We start from the raw sequence: 27,856 nt of genomic DNA, 5'->3' as shown, positions 1-27,856 counted from the left end.
TCACCCCAAATCTTTTCACCTGATAAACTGAATGCGTTTCCATTGGAAAGACAGCGATCCACATTTAAGCACTATTTATTATCTGTAACACCACCTGTGTTTCCCCTGCTATGACATATCAACAAGAATGCAGGCACATGTGAATCATGTTGAGTCAGTCTATTAGCTTGAAGAAATTAGGCAGAGGAAAATGTGACTGACAAAAAATGTCCACCTTTAGTGTCCCTTTGACTCCAGCAGAAAAGACCTTCAAACAGCTGTCAAAATAAAACACCTGCACATCTGTCAGTTCAGAAGAGTCTTTGTTAAAGTAAGTGGAAAGTCAATCAAAGTAAATCACTTAAATACTCGTGAAAATATTTAAAACAATGTTATGAACTGTAACAAAAAAGTTTTCTTTGGTTGACTGTGCTAAAATAATGTTTTTCAAAGTGGGGGTCCGGACCCCCTGGGGGGTCGCCAGGGGGTTCTAGGTGGGGTCATGGAAACTTGGAGGGAAGCGGGGTGAAACTGGAATAAAAAATCAAGTTCTACTAATTCTATACGTTCCATTTTGTTATTGATCGCTGCATATCCAAACTTGTATTCTATTTCTACCACAGTGGAAAAGGGGTAGGATTAAATAAATTGTATACTTCTTCCTACTCCTTTTCAGGCATATCAATTGAATATATGTAATTTTCTTTTTCTCTTTTTTTTTTTTTTTTTTGAAATTATTTGAACATTGTTTTTTGTTTATTGTATTTTCGTGCTTTTTCATTTTTGTTTTTGTATTTTTTATATGTTTGATTTTTATTTGATATGTCTGAAATAAATTTAATCAATCAATCAATCAAACAGTCTTTCAATATTGTAAAATAACACACAACAAAACGACATATTGAATATAACAAATGATTAACGAGGGAGAGTATTTGTAACAAATATGTGACTGTTACGATGACTGTTTATTTTTTTGAGACATAATCTATAAAAGACAGTTTACAAACAACAAGATTTTTCATTGTTAATTAAATAGGAAACATAGTAAGAATCTGTTCATTTAATTTGGGATATTTGCAATCATAAGGTAGGAGGAACTTGTGAAAATGTGCTCAAGGGGGTCCCAGCAATGGCAATGTTTGGGAACCTGCTTAAACATCTCATTGAAAGTCTTGAAACAAAGCTCACTTTTGATCATTTATTTCTAAGACAGATTTTCGCTCATACCTCCATCAAATAAAAAATATTTAGCCCACATTTTTAAACTGATCCTCTCTGTTACGGCACCATTTGCATCACTGCACCAACACCTGACAATGTTTGAAGAAGAGCCCCATCTTCAGGAAATATTTGTAAGTAAAGCAATGATGTTACAATACTGTAACAAACCTCTGCATTTCATTCAGGTACCAGTCACAGACGAGCAATGGTGCTCAAAATAAGAGTGTTGTAATTTTATTGTACTTACAAAGTATTTTTAATTAATTAATTAATTAATTAATTAATTAATTAAAACATGTTCTATTAGTCTATTCACTTCGTCTACCAGTCTATATCTTTTCATCGCTTCATCGTGTAGAGAAACTTGCTTGGATGCGAAACAAAATAGCGCGCCATGAACTGTATCAACAAATGAATGAAATGGAAATACAGCCAGCAGCATTTCACTTCCCCGAGAAAATCACTCTCTCAGCTGCTTAACGAATCAATAAGCTCCGGTGAACATGGACCACTCAGAGCAGGAGCGCGTCGGAGGATGCTGGCCAATAGGAATGCGCACAGGATTTAGGCTAGATGCGCCATTTTACCGCGTCCACAGCCATCCGGCAAGATGGTCCCCTTGCTTTGTCTGCCCTGACCGGAGTTGTTTCGGTATTTAGTGTTTCTTCTTACTTCCGTATCATCCGAATAGCTGTACGTTTGATTGACCCGGACTTCTTGCAACATTAACTAAACGTGTCTCAACCAGTTACGCAATGATGTCGATGAAAAGCAGGTAGGAACACTGTCTAATCTGTTTGTTTAGGCAAGTAATGTTTGCATCGATACTGTGCTACCTTCACTAGCGGCGCGCCGGGCCATGAGTGCTTATTGCTAGTTAGCGAGCTAGGCTATGTTGAAGCTATTAGCTGCGCAGCCGGCAGTGTACAAGTCCGTACACATGTATCGTCAGGTAGGCACATATGGAAAGAGGGAGACTTGACATCGTAATTTCAATTGAAAGCATTTTGTTGGTGTCTAGAATTGAATGGATTCTCGTAAACGTTGCATCGCTTTTTTTTCCGAGGAGCTACCAGCTAGTTTTGTGCCAGGCTGCAGGGAGCGCAGTGCCATGGTATTGTAAGAAAAGCGGGAAGGCCTGTATGTGCATTTTTTTTTTTTTTCCCCGGTGCATGCCATGCACCGGAGCTTGCATGCATGCATGCACTGCCGATATTGCAATGTTACCAGGGCAACACAGGGCAATGGGAGGAAGTCGCTCCTCGTTAACGTCGGGACGCGGTGGGCTGCTAACGTTAGCCGAAACTTGACATCTGTGACAGTCGAGGAGCTCAGGAGTGTTGTCAAAACATTGGGAAGAAGAAGAAGAAGAAGCACAGAGCCTCTCAAATGCATGATCGTGCCTATTCTTGGTTGGCGAGTGAGCTCTTTTTGTTCGACTGGCAGGATTTGGAGACACTTTAAGGCCTGGTTGTGAGTGTGGGAAAGCCCGACTCCTCCAGATCTAATCATTATTATGATGACGCTAAAAACAAAACAGCGGCCGGTCAACTCGTGCTACACGCATTTCTAATTATGTGTTTAATATTCACATTAATACGTATTGGAATATTATATTTGTCATTATATATATATACATATATATATATAAATCACTTCGTTAAATTAATAAACAGCAGTTTGTTAAACTAAGTCTGAGTTTTCAAACCCCCTGAACAGTGTCTGTTTAGTACATCAGTTTCTGACTTGAGAGTGAACTATTCCACATGTTTATCTACCACTCCTTGTTGAGCGTGTTGGATTTTCAACTAGCTGCCCTTTAATTTAACATCAAAGCGAAATATATAGAAAAACAGATTAAAAAAAGAGTATTGATTTAAAAAAAAAAAAAAAAAAAAAAACTCTCAGGCAAGTTGAAGTTCATGCGTTATGTTGTCATTTTTCCTCTTCCTGTTTATTTTCCTTTGCTCTTAAAAGTAAGTCCAAGCTTTGCTGTCATAAAACAAAAAGCACAATGTCCTTGATAGAACTAAATAGAAGTCCAGGCAGCAAGTATACACATTAAAGATATGTTTGTTTACAGTTCAGCTATTTTCAAATAATAGTCAAATAATCTAAATAAAATCTCAGAAGTTATCCAGTACGGATCAGTAACTGGGCAGTAGAAACCTCAGACTGTTTGTTTTTTAGATAACTGTAAAAAATGTAGACGTGCCATTATATTACACATTAACACACATTTCTGGAATGACCTGCTGTGGCATGAACATGTAAACAAATCTTTAAATTTCTCCCTAGGTAAAATGAGTCTGCTTTCTTCTGAATCAAACACAGACCAAATGGCAGAGAAAGCAGAGGAGGTAAGTTCGCAGCCTCTTTTTAGAATCAGTGTGATGACAATAATTCATACAGAAACAAATTATATTGCTGTTGTCAAAATAAACTTTGTATTCTCTTCAGGCTGGGAGCTCAACAGACACTATGAAGCCCTCCTCTTCTCGAAACAAGAGGTAAGGAGCAGTTTCCTGTAACCGGAATGTTTTCTTGTTTCTTTATAACCCTTTTCACACGTACGGAAATCTCCTGAAAAACTCCGGAGATTTGGCTACCCGGAGGTTCTTTAGGCTATGTGTGAACACTTCGCGCGGACTTTACCCAGAGTTTCTCCGGCCAGACCCCTAGTATTTTATCCGCAGAATATCCGAGTGAGCTGACGTCTGAACGCGGCCGGATATACTCCGGAGATTTCAATTCGAGCCAATAGAAAGAGAGTGACGTTTATATACTGACCGGCTAAAGTGTCTGCACACGACCACTACGATCTCCGTGCACGTAACGAACCTGCTGCATTATGTTTTCTGTTCGTCAGTATGTTGTTCTCCTCTCTTTTGTGGATGTTGTCATTCCATTGGATTACACATAGCATTGATATAAAGGCAAATATTCTCATTATAGCGTCGTGTAGCGGACTTTGTTGCTATAGCCGCTACTTCCGCGTTGTTTATTTACGTCACGTCTTACCTCGGAAAATCCCCCGCACCCCCCCTCCCCTCTGACAGGGAAAGTCCCCCGCTGTGAGGAGCATATGTGGAACGGCTAGTTCGGGAGAATCTCCGGAGCGGTCCTCCTGTAAATATCTAGATATTATCCGGAGTGCGTATGTGAAAACGGCTCATGGCTTGTCTTCAAAACTGTTCCCACACACAGCTTGTGATATTCAAGCTATTTGCTAACTCATTTTAGGAAGTCTGCTACTGTAACCAAGCACACTGAACAGAATGAACCGGACTCGGCTGAGAGTCAAAATGAAGGTGCCTCCTCTGACAACCCTTCAGACAATAACACAGGCAGCGTATCTAAAGGTACGAACTACAGATTTGGTTGATCTTGACACATCAATGCTGAAACTTAATGGGATGCTGATTATGGAATTATTATATATTTTTTTTGCTGTTGTCTTTGATCAGGCACTTTAGTGATGAGGCCATCTGGGAATGAAAACAAAGGCGCCATGAAACTCAGAGTGGATTTCAAACAGAAAAGTACAGGTGATTTCATTTCAGTTTTTTTCATGTCCTTGTTCACAAGTGAGGACATGTAGAATTTTAGTGTAACTTAACAGCCTAAGAGTTGCTTAGTGAGTGCAGAAGGAGACCGTTTTAAACGTCTTTTCTCCTTGTTACAGATGATACCCTGCAGAAGAAGATTAACTGCACTGCATGCGGAAAACAAGTATACCAGTTTCAGCGCAACTCTGTGTATGAGCATCCTGCGCTCAAAGTACTTATTTGCAAGGTAGGACAACTTAAATGTACGTTTCAAATATTTTGATAGCAATAATAGTAAATTATCATGTTGTTGTATTAGTTTTAACATGATGTCTTCCTCCTCTAGTCCTGCTACAAGTATTACACAAGTGATGACATCAACAGAGACTCTGATGGGATGGATGAGCAATGCAGGTACCTCCCCCACAAAAAAAGACATGTCTTTGTTTAACCAAATAGATGTAAACATCAATAAAATAGATTTTTTTTTTGCTTGACTAGTTTATTTGACTTAGCATGTCTAAATACATTACTTTGATTTATCATATGTTTTATTTTGTTGGTTTTGTAATATTTAATTAAAGCATTTGACCCATTTTCAATTCCTATGTATTTCTTTTATTTTTTAGACATGCATGATGTTTACTCAATCCTTATTCAAGTGCCAATCATTTTGGAAATTAAGTGGTCTGAATGGTTGAGGGATCTAATTTTCTTTATTGACTTCTTCAACTTTTCATTCCCAGATGGTGTGCTGAAGGTGGCAAACTCATCTGCTGCGACTACTGCAACAACGCTTTCTGCAAGAAGTGCATCCTGCGCAACCTGGGCAGGAAGGAGCTGTCAGTCATCACAGATGAGCTCTCAAAGTGGCAATGCTATGTCTGCAGGCCAGAGCCCCTCCAGGACCTGGTCTCCAAATGCAGCAGCATCATGGATAAACAAGAACTGAAGCAACGGAAAGTAGAGAAAACCTCAGAGGAGCGTGAGGGCAAGAGACACAAGAGCAAAGCAGTGAAAGAGCACAAAGCAGTGGTCAATGGAAAAGAACACATCGAAGGCTCAGGGACCATGACATTTTCCTACAAAAGACTGCATGTTCCTAAAGATCTTGTAAAAAAGGCAAAAAAGCTTGTTGAGACTACAACGGGTTTGAACAATACGTTCATCCAGTTCATCCAACAGGCTGAAGAGGATCAGGGAGATAAGTCTATCAGGTATCGACATTTGAAAGCCTTCAAGGCCGTTCTCGCTGATTTGAAGAAAGCCCACAGTGCTTTGGAGGCGGCATTAGGGCCCGAGTTCAAGAACATGGAGCTGCAGAACGGGACTGAAGAGCAAGCTGTTGTAGGAAAGAGCACTGAAGTTAACGCCCCTGTAGAGAAAGACCACAGTGAAGATGTGACGGAGGCATTTGATGAGGCGGACGCAGTCGAGGAGCAAGGCATGGAACAGATTGAGGCGCAGAATGAGCAGCCAGCCGAGGATTTTGATGAGGAACCAGATGAGCAGCATAACAAGGAGCTCAACGAGCAGTGTAACGAGGAGCTCAACGAGCAGAGTAAGGAGGAGCTCAACGAGCAGTGTAACGAGGAGCTCAACGAGCAGAGTAAGGAGGAGCTCAACGAGCAGAGTAAGGAGGAGCTCAACGAGCAGAGTAAGGAGGAGCTCAACGAGCAGAGTAAGGAGGAGCTCAACGAGCAGCGTAACGAGGAGCTCAACGAGCAGCGTAACGAGGAGCTCAACGAGCAGAGTAGCGAGGAGCTGAACGAGCAGAGTAAGGAGGAAGTCAACAAGCAGAATAAGGAGGGAGTCAACAAGCAGAGTAAGGAGGGAGTCAACAAGCAGAGTAAGGAGGGAGTCAACAAGCAGTGCAATATGAAGCTGAACAAGCAGTGCAATGAGAAGCTCAACAAGCAGCGTAACGAGAAGCTTAACGAGCAACGTAACGAGCAGGACGCAGATAGTGATCAGACGTCAACGAAGACTGCAGTAAAAGACAACCAAACAGAAACTGTTATAACCAAAAAGATCATTAAAACTGAAATGTGTGATGAGGCACTAATGTCAACCAGTGAAATGTCACTAGATCATGACATTATGTCAGTGTCTCCATCGGTTCCCGAAGAGCTTTTTCAGATGGTAGAAAGTCTGGCAGATTCCAGCATGCTCTCACAGAAAGACACTGATTTGGTCAAAAACACTGACGCAAAGTCAGACAAGAACTCTACAACAAACTCCACAGACTCTCAGCGCCCCCAGCCAAAGGTTAAGAACCTTATTGTCAAACTGACTCCTGTGCCTGTTGTGACAACACGTGGGTCAAGAACCTCCAGGTCCAAAAACAAAGAAAAGGATGGAGAGGTTCCCAAAAAGTGTAAAGAAGAAAAATGTGAGGAGACAGAAGATAATGCAGCAGTAGATCAGACAGACAGCCCACCCCCCAGCCGCCGCTCTAGTAGAGTGAAGACCACCCCACTGAGGAAGCAGGCTGAGAGTAAGAGCAAGGACGAGTCTTCTGAGTCTGAGACAGAGGAGGATAGTAAGAGCAAGGCCAAGTCCTCCAAGAAATCTCGTAACACCCAAAAAGAAGATGGGAAGGAGAGCAAGGCTTCAGAGAAAAAGACCATAGATTCGGACTCTGACGAAGTTCCAGACATACTGTTAGAGAAAGCTGCAGCAGCAAACAGTACAGACGAGGAACAGGGGAGCACAAATGCTAAAAAGTGTCTTTTCAAATCAAACAATACATCAGCAAAGGAAAAAGACACCGCGTCCAAACGCAAAAGGAAGTCTGAAAGCTCTGATTCCAATCCAGAGGACAAAAATAAAAAGGCTTCCAAGAAGAAGAAGAAACCAAATGGCACGGAGTCATCTGGGTCTGACTCTGACCAGGAGAGGGAAAATAAGAGTAAAGTGAGCACAGCGAGGAGGAGATCTAGCCGTGTGAAGAAGCAAGATGAAGCGAAAGAGGAAGTCTCAGCCGAGAGGAAGGCAACTGATCGGAAGAGGTCTTACGAAAAGAAGCGCAAGGGAAGAAGTTCCAAAGCAAACTCCAAGCTGCAGTCGTCGTCCAGTGAGGCTGAGGAGGAGGAGGAGGAGGAGGGGAAGCCTTTAGGAGACTCTGGAGAGGACAGCGATGAGCAGAAGATCAAACCCATTGTGGAGGATAATGTGTTGGGAGCCAGTGGACCTTTTCATCAATCCTCAGGTAAATGGGAATACAAGCAGTTTAAAGGTGCCCAGTTTAGCTTCTTGCTAAGTATCAGACCTGGCCCTTTAAAGTATCTCTAAAGCCAGCAGCTGGTAGCTTAGCATAATGCCAGCCTGGCTCTGTTAAAGGAAGGATATGCGACTTTTTGATCCACCAGCATGAAACCAAAACAGCTCGAGCTGCATTGTTGTTAGCATGCGAATGCTAGCTCTCTTTATTTATCTCGCAGCTTCACACTGCATGTAAATATAAACGAATTGAACGTGATCTAAAAACGCTAACGTGACATTCAAATAAGCAGTGAGTACAGTATGTTTTTCTTTTTTCCTCTAGTCCCTCAATTAAACAACTTTTATATGCAAGGTGATGGTCGGTCCCGTCCATGTAAACACGCTGAAAATACGGCAAGACGCGCATCACAGACAGCTGAACTCGGGTTTCACACCTATTGTAGACAGTCATGACTCAGAGTTATTTTCAGAGGGTATACTTGATTTCTGCTACATTTAAGTGTGGAAAATCGCACATTCTTCCTTTTTTAAAGGTATCATATCTGCTTCCCAGTCTCTCTTAAGCTACTTGTTGAGCAGGTGGTCTACATTGAAATGTGAAATATATGTGGCATTCTTCTTTCTCCTCTAAAATAATAATTATAATTTACACTTTATTGATCCTGCGAGGGGAAATTCGTTTTTTACACTCTGTCTAGTTAACATGCTACACAAACATGCACAAACAGGATCCTATGGACATGCACTAATGGAGAGGTCTCAGAGTGAGGGGGTGGCCCACAGCGGGCGCTCCTGGGCTGGTGGGGGGGGGTTAGGTGCCTTGCTCAAGGGCACCTCGGCAGTGCTCAGGAAGTGGACTGGCACCTCTCCAGCTACCAGACCAATTTCCGGACTTGGTCCGTGCCGGGACTTGAACCGGTGACCCTCCGATTCCCAACCCAAGTCCCTACAGACTGAGCTACTGCCACCCACTATTAACACTTCTTGTGATATTTTGTTGTGTAGGAGAAGAGATGGATGACAAAGAGAAACCTTCTGGGGTTTGTGAGGATGATGACGACGACGATGATGATCCTGAGAACAGGTACGTTCCTCAACAGTGGATCTAGAGCAGTGACTATTTATTTACTCCATGGTCATAATGGTAAAAATTTGTATCTTATTAAATGGCTGGAAGCATACTTTCATACTTAATCCACAAAGCATAGTGCAGCCGCTTATTGTCTGAAGATAGTTTTGTATTTAAATAAAATGTGTCAGCAGCATTTCTCTGGGTTGTTCAAGTAAACCCCCCTCCCCCTCGTTTTTTTTGTTTTTGTTTTTTTGTTTCAGGAAAGTGCCAATAGCAGTGTATAGAGTCATGCGATTTCTATAGGCAGCCTTTGCTTCCATCAGTTCTCCATTCATAGGCTCTGTGGAGAAATTGTAACATTCCTCAAATGTTCCAGTTGTAGATTTTCTTATCCTGACAGTTCTTTGTGAATAGAATGCAATTCAACACTTAAGGATCCTTTCTTGATTTTTAAAAAAATTTTTTTTTACCAAAGCCCACATTTGTCTCTTGTCTGTGTCTGTTTGTCTCTTTCTCCTGAAGGATTGCAAAGAAAATGCTCCTCGCTCAAATAAAATCCAACTATTCTTCCGGAGCTGAGAGCTCATCTGATAACGACGACGACGATAAGGCAGAGAAGTCCTCCAAGAAAGTAAAAAAAGAGGACGAGGGAGAGGAGGAGCAAGGTAGCACAACTTTAATTTAAAAAAAAAAAAAACAGCTGGACATATTTTTGGTGTGCATGGTTTCACACCTACATTTTTTTTTTTCTCTTCGAAGATTCGGAATCGGACGCCTCTAGTTCTGATGTTGAGGTGAAGACGTCAGGAAAACGTCACAAATTGCTTCGTCGTAAGCTCTCCCTGAGTGAGGGTGAATCAGGAGAGGAGAAAGACGCCAGTAAAGAGAAGAAGAAGAAGGGGGGCAAGAAGAAGTCCTCAAGGAAAGGTGGATGCAGAGTATTTTATTTTTTTCCTTGTGTCTTCACAATATGAGCAGGACTTTTCTGAACTCTGTGCCGCAAGAGCAGCAAATGACCTGTTTGTCCATTGTTTGTCCGCCTGTCAGTGGGCAGCGATGACTCAGCCGATTCAGACTTCGAAAAGTCAGAGGACTCCAGCGAGGAGTCGGGAATAAGCGAGGAACTCAGTGAATCAGAGAATGAAGGGAAGCGTCGAAAGACCAGGTGAGAAGACAGAACTTAACCCAATCAATAGCAGCAATTGATCCCTGCCACTGGATCTGGATTGATCTGCTGCTTCTCTTGTTGACGTGAACTCTGTTTTGTGTCTGTAGATCTTCCAAGAAGAAGAAGGATGAGGAGAAACAGAGAAGTTACAAGCAGAAGAAAAAGCGACGCAGGATCAAAGTTCAGGATTCCTCTTCCAGCAACGAGAAGGTGTTTAAAATGCAGAGCACTCAGTCGTAGTCTTGAACTGTCCCAAAGGTTGTTTTTTTTTCCCCCACTTGGGATTTGCCAGGTAGAGATGGACCAGTAAAAACGTTTACTAGTCAGGTCACGCTTGCTACATAAAATGTAATTTGAAGTTACCCCTGGAGTGTGTTGTGAGGATACGAATTAATCATAGGCTTTCTGGGCTTCTGATCATAGCAAGTGAACTTTTTCCTTTAGGGCTGAAGATCAGAGGGCTGAATTTAATGTTCCTTTTTGCAGAGCGGAGAGGATGAGGAGGATGCGGAAGGCAAAAAGGCGCGCAAAAAGATCCGCAAAATTCTGAAGGACGACAAGCTGCGGATGGAGACGAGAGATGCTCTGAAAGAGGAGGAGGATCGAAGGAAACGTATAGCTGAGAGGGAGGCGCTAAGGGAGAAACTTCGAGAGGTAAATATGAAGTGAAACAGGCTTTGTTCAGAGCTTCGAGCTGTGACATTCTCAACGCCAGGAATTGGCTTGTCTCCTGAAAACACGGCATGCAGGGTAACATGTTCAAGACCGCATTCAATACTGTGATTTCAGATTGGCAGTAATGACTGCCTAAGTAGTGATGTTTTACACTCACCTCATATAAATGCATGTAAGAGATGCAACCACTGTGAGCAGACTGATAAGAGATCACTGCTGATCACTCACTGTGTTACTAATAGAACAGTTGGGGAAACCATTCTAGGATCTACTTAAAGTGTAGAGTGTGAGAAACAAACAGCCCATGGTATGTACATGACAGCTATTGATATGTTTAGAAGGATTTTCAAATAAAACATATTCGCATTTTTACCTCTAGTGACACGGACAATTACAACCCTTTAAGATACATTTTGTAAGGTAAAAGATCCAACATTTTAAATAAGAATTCACTGCCCTGAAATCTAGGAATGTTATCGTGTATTATTGCTGACACTTTAAAAAAAAAAGTAACGTGGAATCACAGCCCTATCGTGTGTAATTAGATAAATGTGTGTATGGCTCGACAGGTGAGAGGTCACCCTACAAAGTGACGGTAACACTTAACAGTAATCGATTAAACATATTGGATTGACTCTGGTTGATTTTATTTTGTTTTTTATTTTTCTTAAACAAAGTTACATTATGATTCCTTCATGTTCCTCGTTACATTAGAGGGCTTTGGGAAGCTCTGTAATTAAAGCTTTTATCTTTGCTTTCACTTACTAGTTTAATTAGACTCAGACATTTGTGCTTTCATCTTTAATGAACTTCAAAGTCTGTTTGAAGATAATTCCCACGTAAAGGCGACTTGATAAACTTCTGTCACTCTTTCAAAATTACAGTTTGATTTGTATGATTGTGCATTCACAGTGTACTTTAAACACTTTTCGACCTTTTACCTGCAAGTTTAAAAAAAAAGTATTTCACAGACTTGTTCTTCAAAACAAAGTGGACGTACCTTGTTTGACTTTTCTCTCTCTGCCTCTGATCCTTCTTCAGGTCATCGAGGTGAAAGAGTCATCACAGATGACCTGTCCCATCACAACCAAGCTGGTGCTTGATGCAAATGAAGAAACCAAGGAGCCGCTGGTGCAGGTGCACAGGAACCTCGTCACAAAGCTCAAACCTCATCAGGTTGATGGTAAGAGCAAATAAGGGTGAAAAAAAAAAAAAATTATATTAGCTGACATAAGACTGTGTGAACTAGGGATGGGTACGAGTACTCGCCGTTGACCCCATTATTCGAGTAACATTTCGTTACTCGCGCACCTGTGCGAGCGCTGCTTTTCGTTACAAAACTTGAACTCATACAGCGTTACATGTGTGACCCAGCTTTTTATTTTCGCCTAACTGAATATACTAGGTAGGAAAATAATTAACGGGATACTAAACGTATGACTTCTCCGGCCACGGCTTCAGCTTTAGTACACACCGAGCCAGATTTCAGCAAAAACAACTGTTTTACGGCAGCTACGGCAACTCTCTAGGAACATATTATTAAAGCAAAAGCACAACAAATACAGAACAGTCTGCTACACCTGCGACATGTCAGTCAAGAAAAGTGATGTCTGGAAGTATTTCGACAAAAACGATGAAGTTAAAGGGATACTTCACCCGTTGAAACATGAATCTGTGTTGACATTGGGTCATACGTGTAGTAGAAATGTGGAATAAATGTTGAAGTTGGTGCCTTCTTGGCCGTGAAAAGGCAGAAAGTGTCTTTTTGGCTCTTGATGATGAAAGACACTAAATCCCAGAATGCACAGCACCGCAGGCCACTGGTCCGAATCAGAATCAGAAATACTTTTTTAATCCCAGAGGGAAATTCGATCGATACAGTTTCTCCAAAATATACAACATAGCAGTAGAAATGTAGTAATAAAAACATTTACAGACATATTTACTTCAACACATGAGGACATTTCCTCAACAGATTCAGAGATTTCTTCCACAATTGATCTTGGAAATTCCTGGCAGAAAACAGACTCTATGTCAGTGTCCATAGGCAAACAGTGAGAGCACCGACACTACCAGTCCGCCCCGGCTCCTTGTCCTCACCGCCGCCGCCAGGCAGGCCTTATGTCTCGGCTGCTGAGCTGGCAGCAGCGGCAATATAGCCGCGAGACGGTTGCTGCCGACAAGACGGTTTTGTGTCGCAGCCAGCGGCCGCAGCAGCCAAAACACAACACCACCCTGTCTGCAGCAGCCGTTTCGCCGCTATATTTATGTTTTCGCCATTATCAGCTTTCTCCATAGAGCCTGTCAGCGTAGCTTCCAAGCAATATGGCGGACGTTAAGTTTCGATTCTGGGCGTGAGTTCCCACCCACTGATCTGTGATTGGTCTGTAGCTTCAGTGGTCGAAAATATGATGAACTAGCGTTGTCGTTTCACCCTGCTAACTGCAACAGACTTAGAAATACAAAGATTTCCCATCTCAGGAGAAAATGAGGGCGGGATGCACGACCATTCAAAAATACTACCAGGTTTCTAATGATACAAAGATTAATGCGAATTGGTGAAGTATCCCTTTAACGTGCAGTGCAAGATATGTGGCATTAAACTTGCATACCATAGAAATACTAGTTCGATGCTTAACCACATGCGCTTAAAGCACAAGGAGAAAACAAGCGGAGACAGAAAACAGGCAGTCTCGCACCACGTCATTTGCTAGCCCTGTTAGCACACTTCGTTGTTAGCGACGTCGTTGAAATTGAAATCTGCTTTCTGTTGTTGGTTATTTATTTATGTTTAAAGATTGGATTTTAATGTCATTTTATAAGCATGAAGTCTACAATTCCGGTCCGGGAGGTCCGTGTCCGACGGACCATTTTTTTGTTTACGGTTAAGAAAAATAATAATCTGAGTACTCGTTCATTAGGTAATTCAAGTAATCGAGTACAGGGATTACTGTAAATTCCCATCCCTAGTGTGAACTCCTGAGATGCTCTGGACTGATTTTGACTTCTCTGTTTTTGATTTCAGGTGTTCAGTTCATGTGGGACTGCTGCTGTGAATCTGTGAAGAAGATGGAGAAGTCCTCTGGCTCTGGCTGCATCCTTGCCCACTGTATGGGACTGGGAAAAACTCTGCAGGTAGAAAGGACGAGATTCATGTCTGCTTTACATGAAGAGGTGTTAGATATTCCTTTAGACCATGAGGGGTATATCTAGTTGTCTACAGGTGTTTTCGGACCGCAGGAACTTTTTCATAGTTCTAGGAACCGTTTGAACCTTGCGCCCCTTTTTTATTGATCGAGCGCTGCAGGAACTATGAACTATTTTAGTTCCTGGAACCCCATTTAGAAGATCCTTTTTAGCTCCTGCTTCAGAGTAGGTACTCTACAAGCACCAGAGAGACTTTGAGTGTCTTTAGTGCAGGGTGATTGGTCCTTAGTATGTGGACATTGATTGGTCTAACACAATTGCCAATCCAGTACTAGGACTGCTCGACTATCACAAAAATTTAAATTCTGAATGTTGTGATTGTCATTGAGATCAAGATTATCAAACACCATTACTCATTGCATTTAAAGGGGAACTTAAACCCTTTTTTTTACACTTAACCATTGACAGTTCATAGGCTACTTGTGTGCTGCCTACAACTAAAGCTAAGTGGAGTAAAGCAGAGATGGTATTTCACACTAAAGGCAACATGTGAAAATATATGTGTGTATTTGCCTGTGAGGGTTGGATATTGTGCTAATTTGTCTGATGAAAATCCCATTCCTGATGAATGAAACCGTTTCAGTTTCTGGACTATTAAAGCTGTGCAAGTGTAGTTATTTAAGTTTGATAACTTTAACTCTCTGGTAATGCTAATGATGTACAAACAGTGACGATTAAGGTAGTTTATAAATAACTAAGATGTAACTACTGTGATTGTTAAGTAGGTAAACTGCTACCTTGTGCCTGTTTACATTTCTGATGCATGGCTTGCTGTCCACAAACTTGTGTTGGCGTCACAACTTAACTGCAGTTCTGTTTCTGCCCTGTAGGTGGTGGCATTCCTTCACACATTGTTACTGTGTGAGAAGCTGGACTTCAGCACAGCGCTGGTGGTTTGTCCTCTGAACACTGTCCTTAATTGGCTGAACGAGTTTGAGAAGTGGCAAGTGGGAATGCAAGATGATGAGAGTTTACAGGTAAACAGATGATAATGTAATATGTAACGTTGCTCCTTTTATCATGTGTGCCATTGTTTGTTTTTCATTTTTATCACAACATCTGACTTAGGGCTTCTCTTTTTTTTATTTTAATCCTGTGTATTTTATTCATGAACAAGGTGATTGAACTTGCCACAGTGAAGAGGCCTCAGGAACGAGCTTATGCACTCCAGCAATGGCAAGAGTCGGGGGGTGTTATGATCATCGGCTACGAGATGTACCGAAACCTGACGCAGGGCAGAAACACCAAGAGCAAGAAACTCAAAGAGATCTTTCAGAAGACTCTGGTAGATCCAGGTACAGTGCTTGAACTGCACATTTTAAGTTAAAATGGTAACATTTCTCTTATGTATGATCTGTTTTTATATTTAGTAAACCAAACAAAAATGCCTAAAAGACCTTAAGATATCTGCAGGTGCTTTGTAAGTTGCTGGATCATACTGTCTCAAGCTGTACTTCAACCTGTGATAACTCTTATTCTTTCTTCCGTCACTGTCCCCAGGTCCGGACATGGTGATTTGTGATGAAGGTCACATCCTGAAAAACGAGGCGTCTGCTGTGTCTAAAGCGATGAATTCCATCAGAACAAGGAGGAGGGTTGTGCTGACTGGAACTCCTCTGCAAAACAACCTTGTTGAATGTGAGTGTGCCCGTTCTTTCACGTGACTCTAGAGCTAAGGTTTTGTGTGGTCGAGGATGCGTATCAGCTTGTAATTTTTCTTTCTCCTTAGACCACTGTATGGTGAACTTCATTAAGGAGAACCTGCTTGGCTCAGTAAAGGAGTTCAAGAACCGTTTCATTAACCCAATCCAGAACGGTCAGTGTGCTGACTCCACGTCACACGATGTCCGGATCATGAAGAAGAGGGCTCACATCCTGTATGAGATGCTGGCCGGCTGTGTCCAGGTACAGATCTGTCCTAAATGGTTGAATCATTGGTTCTCTTTGACCTTTACTTTGTTGCCTCCCAAATACAATATTTGTCTCCTGTTTCTAACAGAGGAAGGACTACACTGCGCTCACTAAGTTCCTGCCTCCTAAACACGAGTATGTGCTGTCAGTCAGAGTGACCCCGCTCCAGTGTAAACTCTACAGATACTACCTGGAGCACTTCACAGGTCAGAACCATGCTCTTTTTAAAGCTGTGCTTAGTTTTTTCTTTTTGCAGGAGTGCATGCTGTTGAGAATAGCGGCGTCACTTGCTTGCTTACAGCTCTGATCTTGTTGGGTGTAGGGAGCAACAGAGCCTCTAGGTGCCACTAACTAAGTGTTTTTCTGTTGTTGCTCAGACTGGGGTTTAGCTAAGTCTCAGACTTCCGCTGGAAAACATGCATAGCCTAGGACTTGGCTAAATCCTACTGCAGGAGTCGTGTTTCTCTTTAAAGTGCTCTCTTGACTGGATGTCATTTACTCTGACAAGGTTTTCGGATAAAAGGAGGGCCTTACTGGTCTCTCACTTTTTCATACTTCATTGTTAAGTCGTTTAGTGGACTTTCCTCTCAGAATGTGGCCCAAGACGTACGTTTGTGTGAATGTCTGTGTGTGTGTGTGTGTGTGTGTGTTAGAGTGGCAGCTGGCAGAGTGCCGCAGGCAGGGTTTAAGCCCAGTTTCCCACGTCTCCCTAATGAAGAGCTCTGGGAGAGAGGGAACAGAGAGGGTGGGGGGTAAGGGGGGGGGGGATATGGGGGCATAAAGAAAAGGGAGGCTGGAGGGGCCAAAGGTTTTACACCAAAAGCGAAAACAATGAACAGGAGGGCTGGTATGTAAGAGGAGGATTGGGGTTGGGGGGGGGGGGGGGGGGGTGTAATGTGCTGTGGCTCATTACGCCTGGTTGTCCAGGCTTTGGGCGCAGTCTCACTGGCCATCCGTACCGTGCCCAAGCACGCTTCAACGCTAAAGTCCAGTTTGACCAGTGTGACCACTCCGTATCGTGCTCAGGCACCGTACACTTCCTTGGCTTTGTCACACTTCATGCATGAGCACGAGCATGAGCACAAGCACGCGGGTACACAACGCTGACAGCCTTCATTAAGGAGAAATCCAGAGTTTCATGCCTGTATCTGACTAAAATGACACAATATAAGACACAAAGTAGCTGTCATGTTCTCTGTGTTGTTCTCCGATGTGCAGAATATATCTTCAGTTTTTTTCTGAACCATGCTCTGTAACGGTGTTACAGCTATAGACTACAGCAGCCTGCGGGATAGCGTTACAAATGTTAAGTTTCAGATGTTTGTCGCACGCAACTGAACTGTTTCCAATGCAACTGAAGCAGCATTGGAAACACTGGTAACCATACATACACACAATGAAATATCAACACTTAACGACTGGGTTCAGCATGAAATTCCACAAACATTTTTAGGTAATCATATATTTTAAAAAGCTTCCTAGTCTTCCTCACAAGGCGAATCTGCATGGCCCTTACATGCAATACTTAACACTGACTTCTTTTCATTGGGTCTCTGCACTGGGATTTTGTGGCTGTACAATTATTTTAAACCATGTTTAAAAATTGTCCTTAGATCCGTGGATCCGCGGCTTGAACTGTGGGGGTTGATCTGAATGGATCACACATCAGCTGTGATCTGCCTGGGTCAATGAACGATAACTTCTAACTTACATGTCAACAGCTGACAATCAGTCCAGTTCATAAATCCGCTGTTTGAACAGATTAGATTTGACAAGTTCAACAAGTTGTTTTGCTGTCAAGAGAACAGCTGACACTTTGTCTTAGACGTGGTTTGTATTGTTTAAATAATTATGACTTTACTTTATTGTATCACTACTCAGGTGGTCAGGCAGACGGCCATGCGGCTCTCTGTATATAATACAAACACACATCCATCTTTTGCATTTTCTTCCTCCTAACGCTCTTTCCCGTGTGCAGGTGTGGGGAATGCTTTGGAGGGGGGCCGGGGCCGCGCAGGGACCAAACTCTTCCAGGATTTCCAGATGCTTAGCAGAATCTGGACACATCCCTGGTGCCTTCAGCTGGACTACATCAGTAAAGAAAACAGGGTATGGCTGGGCCAGACGATACAAAACCACTCTTAACAGTTACTCTAAAACTATACTGGAACAAATCACACACACACACACACACACACACACACACACACACACACACACACACACACACACACCTAAGGGAAACAATAGGAACTTAATGCTGACAATTACCAGGGGAGAACAACACACTTATTGCCACTGCAGCAAAAATGTCCCTTATGCATAATTTTTGCCGCCCACGACCTAGCTCTCTGTGTTTGTTTGACCTTTATCTTTGCACAGTAGAGACTAATGTGTGTGCGCACACTTTTGTAGGGTTTCTTTGACGAGGACAGTATGGACGAGTTCATCGCTTCAGAAACGGATGAATCCTCCATGAGCATGACCTCTGAGGATGAGAAGAAAAAGTAAAATACAATTTTATATCCAATTTTACTTTCTTATATATTCCCAACGGACACAATCTAACTGCCTTTTCAATCTCCCTATCTTCTATGTAATAGGAAAAAGAAGGGTGGGAGGGGTAAAAAGAAGGGATCTGAAGACTCGGACAGTGACGATGTGGAGGTCATCAAGGAGTGGAACTCCAGCTCACGGGGCAAAAATGGATTGGGCCGAAATAGACCAGAGCCTGTAGAAGAAGGTAAGTTGATCAAACGTGTCTAAGCATTATGGTCAAATGGCTATGAGTGGGGGGGGGAGCTATGAGGTAGTCTGAGTGAGTAATTGTTTGAGCCTTGCAACTAAAGAACAATTTAAAGACTTGAGACAATTCATATTTGACTGTTACAAACGGTGTTCTGTTCTTGTTTTTCAAACAAGATGAAGACGGTCGTGATTGTAAAGAAAGTTTTTGGTCTGTGACAATTAGGGCGCCTGATCTAAGCAATTTCCCCATAAGTTTGAAAACATTAAGAAAAATAAAACCCAGATGTATGCTTTTTTTTGTGCTTTAAAGGTCCTGGATTACAAATAACATTGTATACTTACTTCTACAATGTAAAAATGATATTTAATGATCTCATCCAATGTTCAGAAGTTAACTGAATTGTGTTGTGAAGAGCAAAATAAAAAGGCATGCAACATCTGCACACTCGGTAGATGTAGTGTAACAGTATGACTTATTTCTCTTTCTGACGCTTAATGCCTTGGTTACTGCTTGTTGTTGTTGTGAGACTGTACTTATCTCTGACATTGTGCATCAGAACCAGCTCCGCACACCGGCTCAACACCAGGCAGTCCCACTCCTGACTGGCACAAGGAGTTTGTCACTGAGGCGGACGCTGAGATCTTGTCGCACTCTGGGAAGATAATGCTCCTTTTTGAGATCCTGCGCATGGCAGAAGAAGTTGATGAGAAAGTGTAAGTTTCTCTACACTGTTTCTACTAAAAATGTTTTGGCCTTTCCTGCTATACAGTGTTCAGACAATCGCAAACAAAACAATCATAGACTGAGATGAAGCGGTTTATGCATCCTTCTGTGTTGTCTCTCCTGCCCTCAGGTTGGTCTTCAGTCAGTCACTTATCTCTCTGGATCTGATTGAGGATTTCCTGGAGCTTTCTTGCAGAGCCAAAGATGAAGGCAAAGTCTCTCCATACAAAGGTACATTTTTATTGCAGTCTGGCAGGGCTTCATATTCCAAGGAGTGCTCTCTATACTCACTCGACATGCCTGTCAATAGCTTACATCCCTTAAGGATCCTACAGTTACCTGGGATCCTCATGTCCTCCTAAAGATTGGATACCAAAAGCTAATTTTTCTATCATTGTGTGCTGTGATTGCAGAAAAAGCAGTATAAGCCATGTTGAATTTGACGGAGCTGGTGGAGGCTTTTTAATAGAATAGGTTATTTTTTGTCATGTTATGCTGTTGTCTTCAAACTGATTGAACTGTGTGTGCGAAAAAAAGAAGAGCCAACTTTTAACTTAAGAGCAGGCTGAAGTATTTTCATATGGAGATGCAGGTTTCACATTAGTAAGACAGCCCACATGCAACAATTCCTGTACACTCTCCTTATGTGTGCTTATTACCCTGGAACTCACAAACATGCCGCCATTGGTGTAAGGTCATGTTACTAATTAAACCTCGGCAGCTGTTTTTACTTTCATTTTTAAAATGATTAGACCTTGACTTTATATTCCACAAAAAAATGTTTGCTCAAGGGTTTGTAATTTGTAATGAAAAGATCACAGTGCTGTAATTGGAAACATACTGAAGTGGTGGTTATAAAGGCTGGTGTTGGGGGGAGGAGGAGGAGGAGGGGGTGGGGGGGGTGCATCTTGAAGGCTAAACATGGCTGGCCTCTTACCAACACGACAATCTATCTGCTGTCCTTCTGAAAAGGAAAAGGTAACACGTGTATGTTTGTATTTAAGTTCAGGGAGCCAAGAGCCGTAGCATTTCTGACTGTCACTTTTCTTTGCAGGCGATGGCAAGTGGTTCAGGAACATTGACTACTATCGCCTGGATGGCTCCACCAACGCGGTGACCAGAAAGAAGTGGGCTGAGGAGTTTAATGACACCAGTAATATAAGGTAATACACTTCTGTTCCTTGTAAACACATGAAATCTAATGTATTGATTGACGATTGCATTTTCAAGCATCAGCTCACCTCTCTCTTCTGCTTTCCTGTGCCTAACCAGAGGTCGCTTGTTCCTCATTTCAACGCGAGCTGGCTCACTGGGCATCAACCTTGTGGCAGCCAACAGGGTCATCATCTTCGACGCCTCCTGGAACCCCTCCTACGATGTCCAGAGTATCTTTAGGGTCTACCGATTCGGACAGATTAAGACAGTCTATGTGTACAGGTTCCTGGCCCAGGTGAGTTACCAAACTGCCCAAAAACTATTTTTACTATTTTAACTTTTGTTTTGTTTGCTTTTCATCATGAGGTTACATCATGAATAAACCCAGAATACAAATACTGGTGTCAGTTAGTCCTCTTTTTCAGTAGTCCGTTCTCTTCACACTGTGTGATGGCTTTTAAAGGCAAATCAGTTTTTCCATTTTCCATAGCATGAAGAGTGTGTGTAAAGTTCTCAATATCATGTAGTAGCAGTAAAACGTTTTGATGGTTAATTTATAAACTGCCGTGTTGCGTGACACAATATGAGTTACGTAACATCCATAAAAACCTTTGATGTACAAGTCTCAATGGCTTTAGTCAATTGTGCTTGTAAATATGTTCCAAATGTTCATCTCACCTTTTTCCCTTTCCTTCAGGGCACGATGGAGGAGAAGATTTATGACCGACAGGTAACCAAACAGTCTCTGTCGTTTCGAGTGGTTGACCAGCAGCAGATTGAGAGGCACTTCACCACCAACGAGCTGGCCGAGCTGTACCACTTTGAGCCCGACATGCTGGATGATCCCTCAGAGAAGAAGAGCAAGAAAGCCACACCTTTACTCCCTAAGGTAAACAAAGATAAACATAAGCCCTCTTTAGACTGTTTAATTATGCGTCTTTGTTGGCTCAACCAAGTCTATAAATGAAATTCACATTAAATCACACATGTAAGAGGACTAAAGCTGACCGTTGGGATTTCTTGTTGTCTTTGAACTGATCCCTTCAGGAAATGCAGGAAAGCAACCTGGAAGTCATTAACAGTAGTAAAATTGTCTTTTTTCTTTCAACAAACATGGCATAGAGTGCCATCTTAAATGCCAAGTTTTGTTTTCCCAGAATTGCACTTGAGTAGTTTGTTGTTCCTTTTGAAGTTTAGCACCTAAGTTATAAACTGTTATTTAGACTCAATGCCAGCTTGTATCCTGCTTGGCCTTTCCGGGATCTTTCAGTTTTTTCTCGTTTCCTTTCATAATACTACGCCAGCCGCTTCTCTCCTTCATGCAGGTGCTGTGTCACTATTTGAGCCCCCTGGGGTTTAATAAGAACACACAGCCCTTACATGGACCATCCAGCCCCGCACAGCTGCACAGATTTGTCTGTTTACTGCTATTTACTAAATAGTCTTCTCATTGCAACACTGCTGCTGCCCGTCTATAAACCTGCACTCCCTTTTTTTTTTTTTTTAAATGTCTTATCATTCCTTCTCTGTTGAGCTTTAAGTTTCTCCCATCATTGCTCACTCCTTTCCTTTTTGCAGTTTCTGGGTTTATTCGGGTCATCTCTGTCTCGGTTTGACTGTGATTCATCTGTAGAAATCTGTACAGGATAAATAGAGGAAACCCTGTAAGTCCTACTGTCTTGTGCTTTGACCGGATAGTTGAAAGACCTTTCAGTACACCTTAATCAAAAGATGTCAAAGGATCTTTAACTCTTTCCCCCTCGTGGCTATTATCAGGTAAGGAGCACTGCATGAATCCACCTAGCTGCCAGCCAATGTCAGTGCTCCAACTTCCATATTCCATGAAACAGGCAGTCTAGAGTACAGTGGAGCTCCATTGGAGATTTGAAGAGGAAAGATGTGTTCATTGAGCCGCAGCTCTTCAGATGTGTATGATCTTTAATGACCCCAGTGACATTTATGTGACACAGTAGGCTGACAAGCTCTTTAACAAGCTGACCTGTTTTGGCCAGGCGGTTAACTGTGATGTGGCAGCAGGGCTGCAGTATTACGGAAGGAATTTTTTATTCTGGAATGATGTGAAGATGAGTCAGAAACGCTTCATCACTTTGAGCCAACGACACAGACGGGAGAGGGATTGGAGCTACGACAGAAGGAGTTTTATTCTTTTTAACGTCTCATACTGGGAAGTGTTACTGACTTAAACTTGGGTCGCACGGGCCACAGAGAGGATGGCTTTTATAAAGAAGCTGATCTGAGTTAATCTTTTCTTTATAGTTAAGAAAAGAAATAGCGATGCTTTGCCATCACCCCCTACCTACCTATTCCTCTGATCAGTTCTTGTATGTGTTACCATGTTTATTTATGCACCACCCTGCCCTCATTATCCTACCTTGATGTCCTCGCTCTGTTCCCTGTCCAACATTACCCCACCTTGTTTTTTTTTTTTCCTGCCGTCTTCGTGACCATCTGTTGCCCCGACATGCCACTCTGCCTTTGAATGTTCAAAGCAAACTCAGTAAAAAAAAAAAAAAAAATCTCCCTCTGGCCTACCCCTGCATCATGAAGGGTCATTATTTAAACCCCGCTCTTAAAGATCTCTGTGTGCTCCTCGGAAAGACTAATTGGAGACAAAGGAAGAAAAAGCACTTCTCCCTAATAACAAAGAAGGTCTTCGGATCACAGACACAAGATTGTGACTCCACACCCACCCATACTGAGGCACCCTCACCTACTTCCTGTTCATCACAGTTGTCTCTTTTTCATAAAAGAAAAAGTGCAATGGAAGGTAAAGATAGTAGTTGTTTTTTGTTTTTTTTTACCCAAACTCCTCAGTCTTCTCATCAAACCTCAATGCATTGTACAGGCTGTGGGCGTTTCTCGTGTGTATGTACTCTCAGCAGGTGATGGCTGCAGTGGTCATTAGGGCCTGTCAGGTACAGCGTAAGCCTGTGGGGAGGCTGCACTAAGGCCACAGTGCAGACTGGAGTAGTAAGCCACACCGTGCTTGTCTCATTAGGGGTAGGAAGCCACTTTGACCTTGAAGGAAAAATCTGCCTTAAATACTCTGCAAACATAATATATCATCAGTCAGTGATGTTGAGTATATTACAGGGCAAGTTTTGCTTGTATACTCGGGTAAATGGTATCTTAATACTTCCCAGAATGCTTTTTGCCAGCTTTCAGAGAACGAGCCTGAGCTTGTTGCATTGCAGGTGGAGAGAAACACTAATGATAGTTACAGCAGGAGGCTGCAGAGTTGTTGCAGGTGAGAAAAAGCTGGAGCCGTCAGCAGGAAGTCTCCACAGATCAGAAGTAAGCAAATGATGTCTGCAGAGATATTGGAGTCTGTGCCTCATATGTTAGGAATCAGTTTGCAGTTGAAGAACTTCATGTGGAAAGACAGTTATTGGAAGAAGTTGTACCTGATTTAATGTTGCTAGGTGGTGAAGTTTGGTTGTCAGGGTGCAGAAACGGTTAGGCTTGCCACCTCAATGGTTCCCTACTCACATATTGCACTGGTGAAATAGGAAATAACCTACAAGAGAGGGAAATACAAAATTCAATTATTCTCAAGATATACAACCCCCAGCTCCTGTCATCCACAGCTCTCATTCTGCGAGTAATACTGTCCCTGCTTATAAAATGGACATGCGAATAAAGAAAACACTAACTGCTGATTTTTTTAATTAACATTGGAGTGTTCAAAAAAGACAAACATACTCTAAATATTCATAGACTCTGTGATCCTTCATAGCAACTGATTGAACCACTTCCCTAACCACTTCCCCAAGCTCTAATATTCTAGCACCACATAGCCCTGACTCTGCATGACATCCCCATAGAATGGGACGGGCAACTGTAGACTCAGCTGTTTTGAACTAATGGCACAGCCCTTCACATCAAACTTGTACAAAGCAGCACCTCACCTTGTCTATTTTTCCTAACGGTAAAGTTCAACCATCCCACTCTCATTAACTCCCTGTGAATCCCTTTCAAAATCCTCGTCCACCTCCAGCGTGGCCGGACCTTATCGTGAGCTCTGCCTTGTAGAAATCCAAACCCCCACTGCTGCTGCCTGGGGCTTGTTTTTATAGGAATGTGGTTTGGTTATTGTCTTTGTATAGCCCTTTGTGACATGCATGATTTTGTTTCTTTGTTAATCGACTGACTGCAAGATAAACCCTCTGACTTGTGCAGTCCCCAGAGGGTGTAAAGACAACGTGGTCCTCAGGGCATGGGTGGGCTCCTGAAGTCAGGCTCAGAGCCTGAAGCTGTGTGTGTCTCTGCATTAAAAAAAAAGTGTTTAGAGCAGGCCAGTAGGGTTGTGTGCATCACTTACGTGCAGCTGGGGGAGAGAGAGTTTTGACTGGCTATGTTTAGGTATTACAAATATCTCAGCCACTTGAATTCCTGCTGTCGGCCTCCTGTCTTGGCCCCCTCTGTTGCTATGGCTAACACACCTGTGCATCTAAAACACTTTCTGGCAGTCACAGATGCTCTGAATTAAAAAAAAAACTCCAAGTAGACATCTCCACACAATCTGTATAGTAGGACGATTCTGAATGTATCAGTAGTTTCAGTGTCTCCATGGTTCCCTCTATATTTTTCTTTTTATACTTAAACACAATCAAAAGTTTGTCTCCCCTCCAATTTTTCAAATTCAATACTTGAATCTTTTTTCTGCTCATGAATTTCCTCCTGTGTGGCGTTTTTTTTTTTTTTTCTTTTGTTAACTACAGGTTTATTGTTGAGAAAATGAGAGAAATGGAATAAAGAAGGGGCCATAGAAGCATGGTTAAAGCATTCTCAACCCATTAAGTATTTGTTCAGGTGAAGGAAATTGGGTTAACATGGTTGAGAATGTTCTCAGCTTGGGAAAATATCTGATAACATCGCCCCAAAACCCTGCCGGCAAAGAAGGCAGAGCTATTAATGCAAGCGAGTGTTTAATTGCATCAGACCTTTCACAGTTAAGCGCCACCTAAACTCTATTGATAAAGTACGCGTTGGCGCCTGTGCCAAGTTGTAAAGTCTACATGAGGCCAGCTCATGTCGACTCCAAACGTTTCATCTTTCTGATGTGAGAACTGCTTTACATCATTTATGGACTGCTGGCAGCTTGGACATTTTTATAATACAGTATATACACATGTACAAGAATTTGGCTTCTATATGGAATAAATTGTTCTGTCACTGGAAAGAATGGAAAGGCTTTCTAAAAGTGTTAAATGTATGTGTGTTGTTTGTTCTGTTGTACTGTTTGAATTGTCTGTATGTGTGTTTAAAAGTATAAAAGTTAAAAGTATAATACAAATATTTTTGAAGGGGAGAAAAAAAAGTGTTAAATGTCATACTAATGGTGCCTTGTGTGGTCAGAGTACCAATTCTTATATAATTTACACGTTTTATTTTTTATTTGTTGCTCTGTTGAGCCTTTTCCTTGGCTTTATGTTGAAGCCAAGACTTCTAACGTAGAGCTTTCTTAAAGGTAACGGCACATTTACAGATTCTAAAGGAGTGCTGCTTGAAATCAAGACAGTAGATTTTCTGACCAATGGCGACATTTTCTGGGTAAGCTGCATGTGTGAACGTAAATAATCAAATTCTTCACTCCCATTTATCCTGGGATTTATCTTCCAGCCCCCTCGTAAATAATTTTTGTCAAGTTGGGGTTAATGTGAGAATGCAGCGGGACAATTTCATGAGAATTCACCACGAGCAAGTGATGTACGTGATGACGTTAATAAACTGCAACCAGTGCTCGACCATAGACTGCGTAGCGCTCGACCGGTACAATCTCTATGCACGTAATGACACTTCTTCATTATGTTTTCTGTTCACCTGCTCTTTTATTGATATTATGAATTTGTCAAACCACATGTAGCATTGATATTAAAGAAAAAGTGTCATCAGTGTTGGACTCTGTGTGAACAACCAGATCAGAAAGATCTCAGGGGGCAGCCCGTCTGAAATTTTCATCAAAATTTTTGGAGAGCATATTTGAAAACGGCTCAAGAGACTGAAGAAAGTCTTACCCTCAGACATGGACAGCCACCTCTACTGTTACATCTGAACACACAAAACAAACGCTCCTTCCTAAGTTTTAGCCTGCGCCCCACTTTTTGTGCAGTTGGAGTAGAGTTGAGTGGGGTAATTTACCTCTTTCTCTGTGAGCATCTGCCCACCCAGCGTCTCTCTGGCTGCCTCTCTTCCCCTGCAGTAAAGCGATAGGCTCCAACATGCAGCTCCATATGGATGACAATAGCCCAGGTCAGTTTACCTACAATCATTAGTGCTGGCTAGGGACACACACTGAGCAAACCAGGATCCGAGATGGACCAGACCACCCCAGAGCTGCTGCTGGTTGGGATTACTTGGGTCTCTCAGAATTCACTGGGTTCCAGTGGAAGCGTCTGTACTGTCATTTGACCTGCAGCTCCAATGACCCATTACCCAAGTCTAAAGTGCTCCTCTAAGGAAACTAACAAATCAGCTAGCAGCTTTTTGCCACATGTGGCTTTAACTCTAGAGTTCAACAGTATTAAACTACAGCTTAAGCAAGATTTAATAACAAAGTCCAACAGTTAGAGCAAGTTTTTTGGTGTTTTTGCAATGAGGTGATAAGAAGCTGCCAGCTCTGGTTTCTGACTTCTGACTGCAGGCTGTAGTTGGAACAATCCAACTCAATCTGTTTGATTTAGGAATGCAAGTTGTGCATAATATTGCAAATATCTTTTTAGTTATTTATAAAGAAACAGCCTTGTTTTGAAATGTGGAAGACTGATTTTGTTTTCGCATCTTAAACCCTTTTCACACATACAGAAATCTCCTGAAAAACTCCGGAGATTTCGCCACCCGGAGGTTCTTTAGGCTATGTGTGAACACAAACAGCCGCATTTTTTTACACACAGCATTTATATAAAAGCAAATATTCTCATTATAACGCCGTGTAGCGGACTCTGTTGCTTCGGCCGCTACTTCCGCGTTGTTTATTTACGTCACGTCTTGCGTCGGGAAATCCCCCGCACCCCCCTCCCCTCTGACAGGGAAAGTCCCCCGCTGTGAGGAGCATATGTGAACGGCTAGTTCGGGAGAATCTCCGGAGAAGTCCTCCTGTAAATGTCTAGATATTATCCGGAGTGCATTTGTGAAAACGGCTATAGTTACAAATTCCTGTCACCCTTCTTCTTCACGCTGCACTGCAGATAACTGATATC

At 42.3% G+C, this 27,856-nt stretch overlaps 1 protein-coding gene across 1 annotated transcript in view; it reads left to right on the top strand.

Annotated features, from left to right (window-relative positions):
* The first annotated feature begins 1,801 nt into the window (after window positions 1–1,801).
* Window positions 1,802–27,856, top strand: part of atrx (ATRX chromatin remodeler) — a 33,113-nt gene continuing 7,058 nt past the window's right edge. The window contains exons 1-29 of the mRNA XM_061047806.1: window positions 1,802–1,978; window positions 3,502–3,563; window positions 3,664–3,713; window positions 4,447–4,565; window positions 4,671–4,751; window positions 4,889–4,998; window positions 5,098–5,165; window positions 5,498–7,962; window positions 8,982–9,060; window positions 9,571–9,713; window positions 9,808–9,975; window positions 10,096–10,213; window positions 10,324–10,426; window positions 10,703–10,870; window positions 11,933–12,074; window positions 13,917–14,026; window positions 14,929–15,075; window positions 15,216–15,393; window positions 15,599–15,736; window positions 15,828–16,003; window positions 16,098–16,215; window positions 17,988–18,118; window positions 18,425–18,516; window positions 18,613–18,752; window positions 19,315–19,471; window positions 19,612–19,712; window positions 20,536–20,644; window positions 20,754–20,931; window positions 21,334–21,525. Of these exons, the coding sequence (XP_060903789.1) occupies window positions 3,507–3,563; window positions 3,664–3,713; window positions 4,447–4,565; window positions 4,671–4,751; window positions 4,889–4,998; window positions 5,098–5,165; window positions 5,498–7,962; window positions 8,982–9,060; window positions 9,571–9,713; window positions 9,808–9,975; window positions 10,096–10,213; window positions 10,324–10,426; window positions 10,703–10,870; window positions 11,933–12,074; window positions 13,917–14,026; window positions 14,929–15,075; window positions 15,216–15,393; window positions 15,599–15,736; window positions 15,828–16,003; window positions 16,098–16,215; window positions 17,988–18,118; window positions 18,425–18,516; window positions 18,613–18,752; window positions 19,315–19,471; window positions 19,612–19,712; window positions 20,536–20,644; window positions 20,754–20,931; window positions 21,334–21,525 (5,838 nt within the window). The 5' untranslated portion in view covers window positions 1,802–1,978; window positions 3,502–3,506. The remainder of the gene's footprint in view (window positions 1,979–3,501; window positions 3,564–3,663; window positions 3,714–4,446; window positions 4,566–4,670; window positions 4,752–4,888; window positions 4,999–5,097; window positions 5,166–5,497; window positions 7,963–8,981; window positions 9,061–9,570; window positions 9,714–9,807; window positions 9,976–10,095; window positions 10,214–10,323; window positions 10,427–10,702; window positions 10,871–11,932; window positions 12,075–13,916; window positions 14,027–14,928; window positions 15,076–15,215; window positions 15,394–15,598; window positions 15,737–15,827; window positions 16,004–16,097; window positions 16,216–17,987; window positions 18,119–18,424; window positions 18,517–18,612; window positions 18,753–19,314; window positions 19,472–19,611; window positions 19,713–20,535; window positions 20,645–20,753; window positions 20,932–21,333; window positions 21,526–27,856) is intronic.

This window comes from Labrus mixtus, chromosome 10 (genome assembly GCF_963584025.1).
Source record: "Labrus mixtus chromosome 10, fLabMix1.1, whole genome shotgun sequence".
Taxonomy (NCBI): domain Eukaryota; kingdom Metazoa; phylum Chordata; class Actinopteri; order Labriformes; family Labridae; genus Labrus; species Labrus mixtus.
This window is presented reverse-complemented; position numbering and strand designations above follow the sequence as displayed.